At 37.7% G+C, this 19,523-nt stretch overlaps 1 protein-coding gene across 2 annotated transcripts in view; it reads right to left on the bottom strand.

Moving 5' to 3' along the window:
• Dnaaf3 (Dynein axonemal assembly factor 3) overlaps positions 1 to 19,523 on the bottom strand; it is a 223,732-nt gene that overhangs the window by 152,480 nt on the left and 51,729 nt on the right. For both annotated transcript variants that reach the window (XM_090410152.1, XM_090410151.1), the window contains exon 6: positions 10,741 to 10,834. In XM_090410152.1, the coding sequence (XP_090266278.1) occupies positions 10,741 to 10,834 (94 nt within the window). The remainder of the gene's footprint in view (positions 1 to 10,740; positions 10,835 to 19,523) is intronic.

The raw sequence follows: 19,523 nt of genomic DNA, 5'->3' as shown, positions 1-19,523 counted from the left end.
GCTGATTTTCAACTCAGCATCATCAGAGCACAACACACATGTAAACGCGACAGTGAGTGAGTGAAACAATATAATTGCAAAAGACAAAAGATCTAAAGTCCTATTTTTGGTGCCCTCTAACGAAAAAAAAAACAGCAGTTATCCAGGAGTTTTTCTTAGGATAACTGTCTCCCAAATTTTTGGCAAATTAATACAACCATATTTGTTAAGGTTGGGAGAATTCTTCAAAGCCATTGCTGACTCAAAAAATAATCTTTCAGATCTATAACAACTCCTAAATAGCACATTCGTTTTCCTCCATCTAATCCATCTAATCCAATCCAAAGCGTGGTCTGCCAGACCCGACTTGCCATAGTAATAGTAGCGAATGTATCTTTCATGTTCTTCCAGGCGGATGTTCACTGATCTTCCTGTTTGCCCATAATAGGCCAAGTCACAGTCACATGGAACTTCATACACTCCTGGGTGTGCTAAAGGGTGAAGTTTATCCTTAGGTGAGCGGATTAGAGTTGCCAGCTTGACATGAGGTTTGAAGGTGGAGCGAAGGCCATGTTTCAACAATACTTTGGCTAACTTTTCCGATGTACCTCTGATACAGGGAATAGAAATGGTTGTGTTGTATTCTTGTATATTAGGGGAGGGCAGCGTAATGAGCCTATATAGTATTTTATCTATTTTGTAGGGATTGTAGCCGTTGGCTAAGAACGTATGGCAATATGCCTCCAAAAAGCAATATGCCACGTAAGCAAATAACTGCCCTAAAAAAAGTTATATAATAATAAAAATATTATTATTACAAAAGCTGATAAAGGAAATGCAACAGTCATCATGAATAAAGAAGAGTATAAGAGAAAAATGCAAGTTCTCATATGTGACAATTCCACATATCAAATTATACATCGAGACCCTACGATGTCGCAAAAGAAAAAAGTCCGAAAATTACTGAAAAAAGTGACATCATGGCCCAAAGAAATCATCAGGAAAATAAAACCAATTCATGTTAAAACACCCCGTATTTATGAATTACCAAAAATCCACAAAACTAATATTCCCCTATGCACCCATAGTTGATAGCATAGATAGTCTCACATATAAACTGGCCTGGCATTTAGCTAAGTCGCTTGCCCCTCTTACTGGCAACTCCTCTACTTTTGAAAAAAATTCATTCCATTTCAAAACACTGGTTAAAAATCTAATCCTAAAAGATTCAGACATAATGGTTAGTTTCGATGTCACCTCCTTATTTACCAATGTACCACTTATAGACACTCTTGATTTAATCAAGTCTGAATTTCCCCCAGATATTTTTGAATTATTTCAATTTACCATGAATGCAGGTTACTTTACATGGGGGGAGAAATTCTACAAACAGATTAATGCTACTGCTATGGGTTCCCCCACTCTCCCCCATTAGCAAATTTTTACATGGAACACTGAAAACAAAGTACTTACCACAGCTACATACAAGCCACAAGTGTGGTTGCGCTATGTAGATGATGTGTTTGCCATCTGGCCCCATGGACAAGACACTTTGGATGCTTTTGTCACCTACCTAAACAGCCAACACCCCAAAATTCACTTCACAGTAGAAAAAGAATCAAATAACTGTTTACCATTTCTTGACACATTAGTCACCTGCCTTTCAGATGGATCACTATCTTTTTCTATTTACAGAAAGCCTACACACACAGGAAGATACCTACATAAACAATCACATCATCATCCAGTCCAACAGTACGGCATTTTAAAAACACTTACACACAGAGCCAGAGCCATTTGTTCTAACGATACAGCTCTGGCCACTGAACTCCAGTACTTGCGCCATACGTTCTTAGCCAACAGCTACAATCCCTACAAAATAGATAAAATACTACATAGGCCCATTACTCTGCCCTCCCCTAATACACAAGAATAGAACACGACCATTTCTATTCCCTATATCAGAGGTACATCGGAAAAGATAGCCAAAGTATTGTTGAAACATGGCCTTTGCACCACCTTCAAACCTCATGTCAAGCTGGTAACTCTGATCCGCTTGCCTAAGGATAAACTTCACCCTTTAGCACACACCCAGGAGTGTATGAAGTTCCATGTGACTGTGACTTGGCCTATTATGGGCAAACAGAAAGATCAGTGAACATCCGCCTAAAAGAACATGAAAGATACATTCGCTACTATTACTATGGCAAGTCAGGACTGGCAGACCATGCTTTGGACACTCCTTCACACAGGATTAGATGGAGGAAAACGAATGTGATATTTAGGAGTCGTTATAGATCTGAAAGATTATTTTTTGAGTCAGCAATGGCTTTGAAGAATTCTCCCAACCTTAACAAATATGGTTGCATTAATTTGCCAAAAATTTGGAAGTTATCCTAAGAAAAACTCCTGGTTAACTGCTGTTTTTTTTTTTCGTTAGAGGGCACCAAAAATAGGACTTTAGATCTTTTGCCTTTTGCAATCATATTGTTTCACTCACTCACTGTTGCATTTACATGTGTGTTGTGCTCTGATGATGCCGAGTTGAAAATCAGCGAAATATAAGCGTTAATAAAACATCTTTGTTGATAAAAGTGTTTGTGGTGTTGTTAATACCGTAAAAAATAAGTCATGAATTCCTTCCATTTTAAGAAATTTTTCATGTGAGTTAAACTAGTCTTATGTATATGCAAAGTTGTACTTACATTTCTCCAATCGTTATAACCTTCTACAAGACTACTTGATTCGGTAGGTGCGAAAGGTTTGCAACAAAAGCAAAAAACAGAATTTAAAGTTTCGGAATAAATGAGCCATTTTCCTGGCACGAGGTCACCATTTTCCATTTTTCTATTATAATACGTGTCGCCAAATTTACGACCATATGTATCTCTGGGATATATTATATTTTTATTTTGAACAGGCCCCATTTCAATTAAAACAACTCGTAATTTTTCATCAATATTTCCCTATTCGCCTGGATCTTCTAAATTTACAGAGACTAACAATGTGTTAGTTTCGTGGTCAACTACAACTAAGTCTTCTCCTAACAGTTTTTCACTTAAGTCATGCATCTTGTTATCTTGTTCAATAGTTGCAATAGTACTTTCATGCAAACTGGATGATGTGCACAGTTCTTCAACTCTGATTTTTGATGTATCGAGTTGGTTACAATCTGCATCAGAATATTTTAATATTTTAACAAATTTATTAAGAGCCCCAGTTTGTTTCTTAACATCTGCTTCTTTTGCAGCATGATGCTTGTGATTTTGTGCACTGGATAACTTTTTTTTAAATTTTTGATTCCATTTCTATTTTATACCCACAAAAAATTATTACGCAACATGACACAGAGACGAAATAATAGTCTGCACTGCGCTACTGTCAGTAGCCTGCTGAGATGTGTACCATATGACTGGTTAAGTAGCAACAAATGTTTTGTACAAAAATTTGTTTCTGCCCATAAAAACTGTTCACATTTCACTTTAGATAGACTGCAGTGGACACAACATTCTGCAGGCATGTATTTAGCCTGCTCTTGCTGCAAAATTGTAAACAGCCGGCTGATCAAAGAGGCGGCAATATACAATTTTTTTTAATTTTTATTCGGTGTATCCAACCTTATTTATTTTAATATTGATCATTCTAAGAATTTTTTGTTTTCATGATTAAAATTTTGTTTCTTAAAAATGAACTCATGAACGGTGCCCCAGTGGCGGTGCCCCCTTCGTAGCGGCGCCCACATGCACCGCATGCTCATTATGCCTGCTTCCGCCAGCCCTGATAATTAGCATGAAAACGTAGTTGTATTTGAAGCTGTTCTTTCGTTTGTTGCATTGTTGGGAGAGTGCGTGCTTGCAGCATCATGTGAACGCCAGTACATGATTACAGCTGAATGACCATTTTTCTAGAGAGAAAAATTGTGGAATCTAGAGAAATCATGTTCAATCCTGTTCATCTAAATAACAACTTGAGCTACAACCTCCCAGATAGTCATTCAGCTGTAATCATGTACTGGCATTCATTCTCCCAACAATGCAAGAAATGAAAGAACAGCTTCAAATACAACTACAACGTTTTCATGCTAATTATGTATAGAGACTGTCTATGTTGTTCATAGTCTTTTAACCTTCAGTGTTTAGTGTTTTTTCTTTCTTTTATAATGTCACCTGAAGAAAGCTGTTACAGGCCGAAACTAGTAGTGTTTTTAAATTAAAACCTTTTTACTTAAATCTCGGTTCTAGTCATTCAATTCTTCATAAATATATATATATATATCGCTTTCTACTTGAGACTTATAGATGCCTACCTATCTCCCATGTAAGGACATTGTGATCACTCTATCCAATCAAAGACAAAACTTATGCTTCATTCACAATCACATTCCCTGATGCTATTATGAAGTGCAGAATTTGTGATTCTCCTGTTCCCTTCATTATATGATACCTATGATAATAATTGTTCCAAATTTTTTTCCTTATTCCATTTAATGATTCTTGTTGGAAGTTTTTTCCCACTTGGTTAGACTATAATAAATTTAGTTTAATCCTTTATCCAAGTGTAAGCAACCAAAGTTTGTGCCTGAAGTATCTTCAGGACTGAGGCAACCTGTGGTAAAGGTGGACCAAGTTTCCATCACTCTTTGTCTTAATATCTCCCATAATGCAAAGCACATCTCCTTGCGGACATGTATAATGCTATGCATTAAGGGAAGGGTCACTACCCAGACTGGTTTCAACCTTTATTGAGGTCTCGTCAGTGGGAGTCAGAGATACTAAGACAAGGAGTGATGAGAGCTTGGTTCACCTTTACCACGAGTTGCCTCAGTCCTGAAGATACTTCAGGCGCAAACTTTCTTTGCTTACACTTGGATAAAGCATTAAACTAAATTTATTATAGTCTAACAAGGTGGAAAAAAAATTCCAACATCTTTCTCTAAATCCAGAGTAATTTAATAATAAGATGAGACACCTTTTGGCAACTCATATAGGTAAATATGACTTCTGCATTGTTTCCACCTTGTTATTGCCACCTCTGGGTCTGGCTCCAACTGATGTGCTTTTGTGCAGAAGTGATACCTTTCCTTGAGGTATGAGAGGCTCAGCTTGATGTAGGTTTTTGCCTGTCTCTGAGTGGGGCCACCACTGAGGTTATGGCTCTGTCTGGTGGTGGGGTGACCCTGCCACTGGGTAGAGCCAACGCTAAGAAGTTCTTCTCTGTGACGGGGTGAGCCTATCACTGAGTGGAACAATGTTGAGTTGGACGGTCACCCATAGGGAGTGGGCTTGGGGGGGGAACACTTTATTTCTAGAGAGGTCTTTACTTAAACACACCTCAATAAAGGTCAAAACTGGTTGGAAGCTTGGGTGAGGAATGGCAATGCTGTAGCCCATGAAGTTAACTGATGCAATGCATGGCTGTTGCTGTTACCCTTCAGATGCCATATGAGCAAATGAGCAGCTCTGCTCGGTGGTGAGGTGAGCCTGCACAGGATAGAGCCAACGCTGAAAATTCTTCTCAGTGGCAGGGCAAGCCTGTTACTGAGGGGAACAACACTTAGTTTTTGGAGTTTGATCTGTACTTGAACATTCAATAAAGGTCGAAACCAGTCTCGGTAGTGGCCCTTCCCTTAATGCATAGCATGATACATGTCTGCAAGGAGATGTGCTTTGCATTATGGGAGATACTAAGACAAGGAGTGATGAGAACTTGGTCCACCTTTACCACGAGTTGCTTCAGTCCTGAAGATACTTCAGGCCCAACCTTTGTTTGCTTAAACAAAAGTTGGGCCTGAAGGATTGGATAAAGGATTAAACTAAATTTCTGATTCTTCCTTTTAGTCTCTATTGCCATAAATGTGATTCCCCTTGAAATCACTAAACTAATTTGCATAAGCATTGCTAAATATAGCAACATCCTAATAAATATTCTTTTCTTACCTTCATCTCATACCATACTTTCAGTACCATTTCTATCCCCCCTATTTTCATTCTGGTTCTCTACTCTGAGGAAGCATAACTTTTCTGCTTCAATTAACAATATTCCTCTACAATTTTTTTCTATCTTCGTTGAATATGAACAGGAAAAGAAAAGAGGAATAATATAAAGTAATTCTTGATTAACTGTATTTTACTAATACCGATAATTTTTGGACAAATGAATCTACTAAATCCATTATTTATGTAGAGTCATCCCTCAACTTATGTCCTCTCAAAGATACGTCAATGATCCCATAAGGGAATAAATAACATTTTCAACTATACTTTTGAACAAGACGCAAGCGAGCGTAAAGTAAAGCATGCTCAGTGGCAACAGCACTTTCAGCAGCAAACTGCCTCGGCAGTCTGCATGTGTCTTCTTCCTCTGTTGATTTTGTGTTTGAGAAATGGGTTATTTGTGTATTTATTGTTAAATATTTCACAATGTTTTGTGCAACATGGCCCCTGCACACAATCAAAAAACCTAGTGAAGAATCACAGAAAAAGAGGCAAGCAATTGACATTGAAATGAAGTTGCAAGTTATAAAGCAACATGAAGCTGGTAAGCCGTCAGTGTGATTGCACATAACTTCAGATGGTCTTATTCTACAGTGACGACCATTTTGAAAAATAGGGATAAAATCGTAGTGGCTGTCAAAGTATCTGCTTCCATTAAACCAACGATAGTGATGAAGCAACGACAAGATCCTAGAGGTGATATGGAAAAGCTACTTGCATTATGGATAGAGGACCTGAACCAAAAGAGCATACCCCCTTAGCACTGTGACCATAATCGGCAACGCACGAAGTCTCTTCAATATGTTGAAGTTTGGTTCATAATATTTAAGCAGCATTTTGCGCTGCATAATGTAAAAATGTATGGGAATCTGCAAGTGCTGAGAAGGCTGCCAAGGAGTTTGTGGAAACATTGGATAAAATTATTATGGAGGAAAATTATTTGCCACAGCAAATATTTAATATGAATGAGACGTCCTTGTTTCAGAAAAAAATGCACGAGCAGACATTCATCCACAAAAAGTTGAAATCTATACCTAGTTTCAAAGCTCTTAATGCCCATTTTACGATTCTGTTATGGGTAATGTGGTTGCATGTAAACTGAAACCTTTTGTGATATGGCACAGTGAGAATCCATGAATCTTCAAAAACATAACTAAAGAAGCATACTCCCAGTTCATTATCGGAGCAATAAAAGTCGTGGATGACTCAAAAATTGTTTGAGGATGCCTTAATCAACTATTATGCGAGTGAAATAAAAAGCTATTGTGTGATAGAAAATGTACAATTTAAAATTTTATTAATTCTAGATAATGCTCAAGGTCATCTATCTTATACGTCTTATAGTGGTGATCTTCACAGTTCTTGCAGTGTTTAAGGCTTATTATTATCTATGGAGAACTTTTTCACAAGCCATTTCTGCTACAGAAGGAAATGACCAGACCCTCATGCAATTTTGAAAACATTAATATTTATCATGCTATTAAAAATATTGCTGTGACTTGGGACGAAATGCCCTCAAAGTGGCATATGAAAAAAAAACATTAAAAAGGTTTGTGAATGATTTTGGAAGTTTGTAATAGTGGGCCTATCAAACAATCTGAATCTTGAAGTGAACGATGACGACATAATTCAACTCATAGAAAGTTTTCCTCTGAAGAGTTGACCAATGAAGAATTGGTTGAACTAGAGGAACAACTGTTGCAGAAGAAGAAAAATGAGAAAAGGAAGAGGGGAGGGGGAAGAGAAACAGGAAGAGGTAGTTAAACAATTTACAGTGAAGGGTCTTGCAGTTAGTGATGTTCTCAAAATGGCTGAAGACATGGATCCCAATGTTGAATGCTACTTAATAATAGAAACGAAAGTACATGATGTGTTTGCTTGCTATGAACAAATTTACAATGAAAAGAAGAAGAGGAATAAGCAAAGCACATTGGACATTTTCATCAAAAAAACAAAGGTTACACTAGAAGAGCCACAACCTGATCATTCACACAGGGAAGGTAATGAAGATGTGATTATGGAGGAAGATTTGGGTGATTATTCTCCTGTTTTATGTGGCAGTAATACACACAGTACAGTTTTATAATAAGGTTTAAAAATTAAAATGACAGTATACTTATTACAGTTAAGTGCCTAACCCCAATAACTCTGTTGATTTAATGTATCGACTTACTTCCTGCGGATGGAAAAGAACCTGAACATAAGTCTAGGGATCACTGTATTTCTATGTTTATACAAAGCAGTGAACTTATAGAGTGCTAAATAGTCATATGCACATTATTGGCCTCTTCAAGTTCAATCAAATATTGCGACATGTAATCCAATGTTACTCCTTTACAGCCATTATCTTTACCTAGGGACATCCATTATTTCTTCCATTTTTTGGTTCGTTTCATTTAACTGCTAAACATCAGTCTCTCTAAATGCATATATCTGCTATAATCATTCAAATACAACTCATCATTTGTTCAGAGATCTCTTTTGTCATCAGACATCCACAGACTGCAATCCTCTTTAACCACAAACATTTTATTATTATTATTATTATTCAGGCCTCAGTGGCATCAAAAGACTCATCACAGGAGGTCCTTCCTAGGAAACACAAAGTCTATCATACCTTTCTTGCTCTCACCACTATATCACCAATGCATGGTACAATCACCCCTCCATGCAATGAAACCACTCCTCACCCTCTTGCTCACAGTTTCCTTTCGTAACTTCCAGGGATGGCCCCTTGTCATCACTCCTTCCTGCTGTTCAACCAAGCAAAAGAACTCTCCAGTGTCAACCTTGTAACCACCTCTTAACAGTTTAAAAGTCTCAGTCATATCACCTCTCCTTCTTCTATCTACCAAACTCTGCAGTCCACATTCCCTCAGCCGATCCTCATAACTAACATTGTACAGTCCTGAAACCATCTTTGTATCTGCCTTTGTACCATTTCCGCAGTTAATTTATCCCCTTCAAATCCTGGGGACCAAATCTGAGAACAATAGTCTAAATGTGGTCTGATCAGGATCTTATACAACGGAATGATAACTCTTTTATCTCTGCAGGTCAGCATCCTTCTCATTATTGCAGCAATCCTCTGTGTTACCTTCACCACCTTTGCAATATGTCCCCTAAATTTCAGGTTTCTATCAATCATCAACCCAAGATCTCTTGTCTCCCTACTTCCTCCAGTATAGCTCCTCCAATAGAGTATGCAGCATCCCATCAATGTGTCCCAAACCTCAAGACCTTACATTTTGCTGCATTAAACCCTATTCCCATTCATTTGACCATCTGTCTAGCTTATTCAAATCCTCTTGCAGGGCTACCACATCTGCACTATTATTAATAACCCTTCCCAGCTTCACATCATTCGCAAACAACTGAATGTCCCCTTGCAATCCATTGACAATATCATTGATATAAAGGTTAAACAATACAGGTCCCAGTACTGAGCCCTCTGAAACCCCCACTTGAAACCTTCTGTTTTCTTGATATTGCCCACCATACACAACTCTCTGATACCTATCAGTCAGCCAATCCATTTGACTAACCCGACATTTAAACCCTTGTGCTGCAACTTAAATATCAACTTATCATGTGACACTCTGTCAAATGCCTTTGCAAAATCCAAAAAAATGGCAGATATGCCTTTCCCTCATCAACTGCTCTTGCACTTTATTATAAAAGGCAATCATATTACTAAAACAAGAGTGCCTCTTCACAAATCCATGTTGACTCTCTCGCAGATAACATTACCCTCATCTGCCCAAAGCTGTATACAGTCCCTCACTAATTTTTCCAAGATCTTAACAACTACTGATGACACACAAACTGGCCTATAATTTGACACTTACAGTCTGCTTCCACACTTATGCAATGGCACTATCTTACCTTCCTTCCATTTCCTGGGCACCTTTCCAGTAGCCAGACTTTCATTGAAAAGCCGGGTCAAAGGAGCTGTCAGTTCTTTATCACATTCTCACAAAACTCGTGGTGAATTACCATTCAGTCCCACAGCTTTACTGACATCCAGAGTACTTAGTATTTGGAACACACTCTCCTCTTGTGGCTCTAAACCTCGAACCTGCTCTATCCCTCTAGTATTAAAATGTACAAAATATTATCACAATATCTTCTTAAAAAACGTTTAATTTTCTTGACCAAAAAGCTCTGGAATGACTTTTAATGGGATTATATTGATCAAGTGCATATAATAAACAACTATGTTATACCAACTAGTTTCACCAACTAAGGCTGTTGGCATCTTCAGGGTACATAACTGATGTAAGGCACTAAAAAGTAAAACACTGTTACAAACTATAATCAACCGATTCCAATTATATTAAACAAAGAACAGAGCACATACATCAGTTATGTACCCTGAAGATGCCAACAGCCTTAGTTGGTGAAACAAGTTGGTATAACATAGTTGTTTATTATATGCACTTGATCAATATAATTCCATTAAAAGTCATTCCACAATATCTTCTTGTTTAATTCTTTATCCAAGTATAAGCAAACAAAGTTTGTGCATGAAATTTCTTCATTACTTCATATTGCATGAAGTCATTAGCCTCTATATGCAAATAACTTAGTAGTGAAGAAACTTCACCCATAAACTTTGTTTTGTTTACACTTGGATAAAAGATTAAACAACAATATATAATTTCTTTTCATTTTTAATTTTATTTATAACTAAGTGAAAAAGCTTTCTACAACTTTGCAGATTTGTCTAGAATTTATTTCCTAAAGAAATTTAATAATAAATACTTACTTTATGAAGTCACATGATTTTTTTTTTATGTATTCATATGTCTGGAATCTAATTAAGCTGTTTCCATAAATTTCCAGAAACAATTCAGTCTTATCTGCAAAACATAAAAAAATGAAATATCATTATCATTAAATTCCTGATATGTACCCTCAGAGGATGATGTTCTGGATAATTATGATATTACTGCATGAAAAGTTACACCATGCCTAACTTGCGACCAACAATTTTCCTCCAAATTACCCTCTTGTATATCAAGACTCCAACATTATCAGATCTTATATTTGTATCTTCTAAGGCACTTTTTACTGTATCAATTCATCTACATCTCAGTCTTCCTCTGTGTCTTTTTCCTATCAATCTGGCAGAGAACACTTGTTTTGCTAATCTCTCCTCATGCTGTTTAAGTAACATACCACCTGAGATTAGCTCTGCTAACACATTCCTGAATGCTAACAATGGAAAGTTCTTTCCAAATATCCTCATTTTTAATGTTGAAAGTACCTATGATGCAATCTGTTCACTCACTCACTCCACTAATCTTTCTGAGAACTCTCATATCAGAAACCTCCAGTCCTTGATCAAGTGTTTTATTTCTAACCTAGCTCTCAGATCCATGAGTTAAAATTAGTTTTAACACTGTCTTGTATACAGCTAATTTAGTAAATTTAGTTTAATCCTTAATCCAAGTGTAAGCAAGCAAAGTTTGTGCCTAAAAATATCTTCAGGACTGAGGTAGGGTGATGCAACACCAGGCAACACCGAGCAAAGGTGGACCAAGCTCTCATCACTCCTTGTCTCAGTATCTCCCATAATGCAAAGCACATCTCCTTGCAGACATGTATACTGCTATGCATTAAGGAAAGGGCCATTACCCAGACCGGTTTCGACCTTTATTGAGGTCTTGTCAGTGGGAGGCAGACCCAAACATGGAGATACTAAGGCAGAAGCAATAGGAGAGGTCATATTTACCTATACAAGTTGCCAACAGGTGTACCACCTTATTACTGAATTACTCTGGATCCAGAGTAATTCAATAATAAGGTGGTACACCTGTTGGCAACTCTGGATTATTCTGGATCCAGAGTAATTCAATAATAAGGTGGTACACCTGTTGGCAACTTGTATAGGTAAATATGACCTCTCCTATTGCTTCTGCCTTAGTATCTCCACGTTTGGGTCTGCCTCCCACTGACAAGACCTCAATAAAGGTCGAAACCACTCTGGGTAGTGGCTCTTCCCTTAATGCATAGCAGTATACATGTCCACAAGGAGATATGCTTTGCATTATGGGAGATACTGAGAAAAGGAGTGATGAGAGCTTGGTCCACTTTTGCTGATATTTTCAGGCGCAAACTTTGTTTGCTTACACTTGGATAAAGGATTAAACTAAATTTATTATAGTCTAACCAAGTGCAAAATAAACTTCCAACAGTCTTTTGACTAATTTCTTTCTTATTCCATATAAATTTATTCAGCTGACTTTCTACCATACCAGCGTTACTAATCCTGTTGTCCATTTCCATATTTAATTTGCCATCTTCACTAAAAAAAATGAAACATGAAAAATTGCAAAATGAAATAGTGAGACAGAAAATAAAATCTGGATATGAGATAAGAGATAAGAGAAAATAGATATGATATAGAAATGTAGTATCCATAGCATAGGATAAAGAATTTCTATGTATCATGAACACCTTTACATAATTAATGAAATTGTGTGTGTGTGTGTGCACGCACATGTGGAGGATTTAACTCTAATTAGTTCTAGAGTTAATTATGAGAAGATCATTGTCAGTGATAGATTTACTATGGTTGGTGGCTAAGGTCTTTGTATAAAAAAATTCTACTACCTACACTTTCACCCTATCATTCATCCAACTTTCAATTTGAATGATTCTTTGTTTCCTCCATCTCTCTCTCTCTCTCTCTCTCTCTCTCCTGCTTTCTAAGCTTGTTCAAACCTGTCAGAATAATGAGATGTGTTCTCTTTGGAGAATAAAGACCTGAGTTCAAATTCAATTTAAGAAACAAATAACCTCCATTAGTTTTAAATAACTAATTCCTTTCCTTCCAGCTCCATCATGCTTCTCTAATTCATTTCTATCATACTTCTTGTTTATCAAACTCTGAGACATAAATTATCAGTTTATCCTTAAAATTAAAACAACTTACATTAGCTATGATGCAACTTACATGATACTTATTGTTAATTTAAGTTGCATTAGTTGGATTAAAAATGTAATATTAATAGTGGAAAGTAATAGAGATTTACTACAATGATGCTATATCAAATACATTTTGATAGTTTATGGAAGATTTTTCACTTGGCTATGCTACTAATTATATATTGGGTTTTATCCTTTATCCAAGTGTTTACACCTGAAGTACTTTCAGGACTGGGGCAACTCATGGTAAAGGTGGTATAAGTTCTCATTACTTGTCTTAGTATCTCCTATAATGCAAAGCACATCTCCTTGTGGACATGTATAATGCTATGCATTAAGGGATGGGCCACTATCCAGACCGGTTTTGACCTTTATTGAAGTGCTATTTAAGTAAAGACCTCTCTAAAAATTAGGTAGTTCCCAAGACCACTCCCTACGAGTGACCGAAGGACCGTCGAACTCAGCGGTGGCTCCACTCAGTGACAGGCTCACCCTACCACCAAGCAGCCATAATCTCAGTGATGGCCCCACTCGAGATAGGTAAAAACCTACCACCAAGCAGAGCCTCTCACATCTCAAGGAAAGCAACCGCTTCTGCGCAAAAGCACATCAGTGGGACCCAGACCCAGAGGTGGTGATACTAAGGTGGAAGTAATGGAGAAGTCATATTTACCTATACAAGTTGTCAAAGGTAGTCACACCCTATTATTAAAATTCTCTGGTTTAGAGATAAGTTTATGGAAGTTTTTTCACTTGGCTATGCTACTAATTATATATTGGGTTTTATCCTTTATCTAAGTGTTAGCAAACTTTGGCAACTCATATAGGTAAATATGACTTCTCCATTACTTCCCCTCAGTATCACCACCTCTGGGTCTGGTTTCCACGGATGAGACCTCAATAAAGGTCGAACCTGGTCTGGATAGCGGCCTTTCCTTTAATGCATAGCATTATACATGTCCACAAGGAGATGTGCTTTGCATATTGGGAGATACTAAGGCAAGTGATGAGAACTTATACCACATTTATCATGAGTTTCCCCACTCCTGAAAGTACTTCATGTGCAAACTTTGTTTGCTAACAGTTGGATAAAGGATAAAACCAATATATAATTGGGTTTTATCCTTTATAGCCAAGTGAAAAAACTTCGATAGCTAAGCCATAGCCAAGTGAAAAAACTTCGATAGCTAAGCCATAGCCAAGTGAAAAAACTTCGATAGCTAAGCCATAGCCAAGTGGAAAAACTTCGATAGCTAAGCCATAGCCAAGTGAAAAAACTTCCATAGCTAAGCCATAGCCAAGTGAAAAAACTTCCATAAACTTATCTCTAATCCAGAGAATTTTAATAATAGGATGTGACACCCTTTGGCAACTTGTATAGGTAAATATGACTTCTCCATTACTTCCACATTAGTATCACCACCTCTGCATCTGGCTCCCACTGATATGCTTTTGTGCAGAAGTGATTGCTTTCCCTGAGATGTGAGAGGCTCTGCTTTGGGGTAGGTTTTTGCCTGTCTGAGTGGGGCCACCGCTGAGTTGGATGGTCACTCGTAGGGAGTGGTCTGGGGGACTGCCTAATTTTTAGAGAGGTCTTTACTTAAACAACACCTCATAAAGGTCGAAACCGGTCTGGATAGTGGCCCTTCCCTTAATGCATAACATTATACATGTCCGCAAGGAGATGTGCTTTGCATTATGGGAGATACTAAGGCAAGTGACGAGAACTTATACCACCTTTACCACAAGTTACCCCAGTCCTGAATGTACTTCAGGTGCAAACTTTGTTTGCTAACACTTGGATAAAGGATAAAACCCAATATATAATTAGTTACATTTTGATAGTGCTTGATTATATTTGCATCATAATTACTTCTTATACTCAACATTAGCAGTGTTGATTTTGTAAAAAAAAAATATATATATATATATATCCAAAATGTTAAAATGTTCATACATGCTCACTTGAGGATATGTAACATATACTAGTAATTTATATGGTATAGTCATGTTTTTTAGTTATCACAGTATGACACAAAACTAGAAATGTTTGAATTTAAAAGGATAGTACAATATTTTAAAGTTAGACAAAAATAGGCATCCTTGTTTTCACCGTACAACTATACTATTTATCAATAATTGTCCGAACACTTTAGCAATATACAGTCGATACCAGAAGGCAAACCCTAATATCGAGTATGTCCACCTTTGGCTTTGATCACCTCCTGCACCCTTTGAGAGAGACTTTCCACCAATGTACGACAGACATCAGGTGGAATTGGTCTCCATTCCTCCATCAAGGCAGCACTGAGTTCAGCAATAGATCGAGGATGTGCTGCTATGGACCTCAATCACAGCTCCGATTCGTCCCACAGGTGTTCGATGGGATTGAGGTCAGAACCCTGCGTTTAACACCAATTTCTTCACACCATTCCATAACAGCTGCAGCATTGTGGCATGGGGTATTGTTGTCATGATAGTAACACAGATCCATTGCATAAAAACTCCACATTGTAATCCTTCGCTGTATATAGAAAACCCACTCACACCCAGCAGATACATTCACAAACTTTCCCACCACTACCCTTCTCAAATGACATCACTAAAACTTTATAGCCTATAATCTTTGTTCCAGTGAAACCTCTCTTTTAACTGAACTCAACCATATACACAACACCTTCCTATCCAATGGCTACAGTGATTACAGATTTAAAAAAATAATCAGTTCCTTCCCCATTTCTCACCCATCTCTTAAGAAGGATTTCAGGAATGCCAGCACCATCCCCTATGTATGTGATACATCAGAAAAAAATAGCAGGTTGTTATAAAAAGTACAACCTCTATGCAGCTCAACTTTCTCACTAGTCGCTCACAGTTGTGGTGGATGGTTTCCCCACCAAAACAAGGGTACCCCAGGGTTCCATTCTCTCACTCACTCTCTTACTCTTGTATATAAATGACATACTCTCTCAGACTTCCAGTCTTATCCATAGCTTTGCTGATGACAGTACACTCCATTCTTCCTTTTCATTTGGCAAACCTTGTAGTGCTCATATATTAGAATCCCGAAGATTCACCATGACCAATGTCCTGAATTCTGTTTTTACGGGGTAAAAACAATTTTACCCCGTATTTCATATATTGAAATGTAGATTTCAATGCTTAGTCCTGTCTGATCTCACATATCTGTTCTACCAAAGATCAGCTCCCTCCTCACAGTGCCTGGAGTATATAAAGAACCCTGTTCTTACAAGTCGGCTTACTTCAAACAGACAGGTAGAGCAGACACCATCTGTTCAGATGAACAAATCTTACATCTACAATCATGATTATGGTCAATCTGGCCTTGCAGACCATGTATTGGACACAACTTGCAGGATCTTCTGGAAGAAAACTACCATGCTCCACCATAGTAAATTTAAAAAGGAAAGACCGTTTTTGGAATCTGCAGACGCACTCAGAAATCAACCTAATCTAAACAAATACAGATACATTAAACTTCCCAAAATATGTGAAACAATAACCATCAGAGGTCTCGGGTTACATCCTGGGATGCCTACAAATGCCCATAGAGGGTGCACCACCTAGAAAATACTTTAGAGTCACCCACGTGTTTCATTAAGTATTGTGTTGTCTTTTGTGTGTGTGTGTGTGTGTGTGTGTGTGTGTGTGTGTGTGTGTGTGTGTGTGTGTGTGTGTGTGTGTGTGTTACGAGTGTTACTTGTACTCCCTAAAGATTTCTCAGTGACTGAGACGAAATATTGGAAGCATTAAAATTAGTTTTTAATCCTTTCCTAGTGCTGTCAATACTCCATCCAACCTTCAACATGATAATTTTACTTAGTATTATTTTTATTCTAATCATTACTTCACTTCTGCACAACTCCCGCCACTTTACAAATTCCAAATCTATCTGATCCTTTGAATGTTATTTTCACATTCAGTTTGGTGCATCCAAAACTTCCCTCCAAATCCTTGACTGTATCCAGAAGAGGGGGTATCCAATTAATAGATGATCACTCTCTTTGTCATTGACTCTCTCTCTCTCTCCAGTCACTTTCTCATGAATCCTGTTTGTATTATGTCTTTTGTTATTCTTGCTATCTATTGCAAAAACATAACCTAACTGCTAAAACAAGAGTGCTCTTTCACAAATCCATGTGGCCTGAATAAATAATATTGTCCTCATCTGCCCATTTCTATATACAAGTTCTTACTGATTTCTTCAAAATCTTAACAATTATAGAAGAAATAAAAACTGGACTATAGTTTGACTATAGTCCAGTTTTTATTGTCCAGTGACTATATTCCTGCCACTTTACTATAGGTAGTAAAGTGGCGGGAATTTCTATACCTATAGTCAAACTAGCATATATAGTTTGACTATACAGGGTGTTAGGGATAAATTTGACAGTTTCGTAAGGAAAAAGAAAATCTTCTTTGTATCTATTAAATTTAATGAATTGACAAAAAAACATTACAGGCAGAGTTAATTACAATACTATCAACAAGATTTACTCAAAATAACCACCATTAGCATCGATCACAGCTTCAATTCTGCTTCGGAACCTCGAACAAGCTGATGCTACAGTCTCCCTGGGAAGATCCGCAAAAACTGTTTTAATTTTATCCATTAACTGGGCTTTTGTATTACTGGAAGTGCGATTGGTGTCTTTTTCAACTGCGCCCCATACAAAATAATCCATGGGGTTAAGGTCTGGGGAGTTTGGAGGCCAAACATTTGGACTGGTGAAGTCGTAGAAATTTTCAGACAACCATTTTTGACTTTTCCCAGAGGTGTGGCAAGGGGCCGAATCCTGCTGCCATACATACGGCCTACCATTGGCTACCCTTGTTATCCAGGGCTTGACTACAGTTAGCAACTCCACGAACAAAGCCCGAATTCCAATGCCAGGGTTCTTCAACACCTGTTCCTGCAGATTTGCGAGGAATTCTGCTGTACGAACGCAATCAGATCGTCTGCTAGGGATCTTTCTTCTTGCTACATCCTCGTAGTCACCATTGCAAGTCTCTAGTTCATGCCTGATTGTTTTTACTGTATTCAGGGAGCATTGGGCAGCAGTCGTAATATCCTTATTTTGATGGCGGGCACGAATCATCATGATACAAGTTATTCTCTTCCATGATTCAGGTGGGTTCCAGCTATCCATCCTTTCTGACATCTTGTATATGAATGAAGAAGGGTCCAAACTTTTAAATGAAGAGAAGTGTGTGTTAATACATGTAATTTATGGAAAAATATAATTAATTATAAATATGTCAAATTTATCCCGAACACCCTGTAGGTACCAGTTTGCCTTCCCATGTTACATCCTGGATAATGCTAAATGAACTAGTAAATCCGGATGGCCAAATAATCTGCAAGATCTCCTGGCCAGTATGCATCACAAGGATTAAATGAATATGAATCAAGCCCTAGGTCCCAAGGACTACAGGACCAGAAAACTTGGACAAAATGTCCAAATCTGCCAAATCAATATAAAAAGTATAAGCTGGGCTAAATGCCAGTACTAATCAAAAATCTTATTGGATAACAACATTGATCTGGTTGCAATACAGAATATCCATGCAAAATATGAGGAGCAATTATGGAAAAGAGGAAAAATCCCAGGATACAAAGTCTTTAGAGCAACATTTGACTTATCATATGGGATTGCTATACATATATTAGAAATACAATCGAGAATGTATCCTTGCTTTCAACTTCTACAACGATATCCATGAGATTACCATCAAAGTTGGTGGTAATCTCATGTAACAATTATCAATATTTATAAACCACCGACTACCTCGTGGCCTGAGCAAGTACTCTATCCATGTAATCACCCAGCTGCGTATAAGGTGATTTCATTAGCCACCATGAACAATGGAAATATTGGAATAATAACCAGCATGGAGAAGCACTAGTTACTTGGGCTGAGTCACACGAAATGCGCCTTATTTTTAATGTTAATGACTGCAGCACATTTAGGTCATTCCTGGATGCTTGGAACTCTAAGAAGGCCAACTGGTCTATTTTCTCTGAAAAACTTGATAAATGCCTATGATGAATAGCCTCTTCCAGTGACGATTGTGATAAATTTGTGGATGTAGTGATTATCACAGCTAAAAAGACCATCCCCAGGGGATACCATAAAGAGTATATATCCCTGGGTTGGATGAGACAAGTGACATCTTAGACCAGGAATTCTTAGAAAATGGAGATCAAGAAATCACAGACAAATTAATCCATAGTCTTGATATCGCATGGAGAAAAAATGGGCGAAGACAGTCAAAAACCTGGATTTCAGGCACTCAAGTCAGGAGGCATGGGCACTCTTATGGAAGATAGGAGGGAATAATCCCCTCCCCCCATATGTATTAATACATCTGTAACTCCAGATGCAGTGGCTTCACATATAGTAAATCTATCATGAGCACCAAAAGACAGAGATCATACTATCCAGGTCAAGTTCAAACTCAGAACTCTTAAATCTATCAGTGAGACAATATACGAGTACTCCCGCTCCTTTTCTGTGGAAGACATCTCATCTGCTTTGAAAGATGTAATGGTGAGAAAAGTTCCAGGCTTTGATGACATCTATCTGGATTTTGTAG

The sequence above is a fragment of the Typopeltis vanoorti genome, chromosome 20 (genome assembly GCF_054136105.1).
Source record: "Typopeltis vanoorti isolate ZY-2024b chromosome 20, IOZ_Tvanoo_1.0, whole genome shotgun sequence".
NCBI classification, from domain to species: domain Eukaryota; kingdom Metazoa; phylum Arthropoda; class Arachnida; order Uropygi; family Thelyphonidae; genus Typopeltis; species Typopeltis vanoorti.
This window is presented reverse-complemented; position numbering and strand designations above follow the sequence as displayed.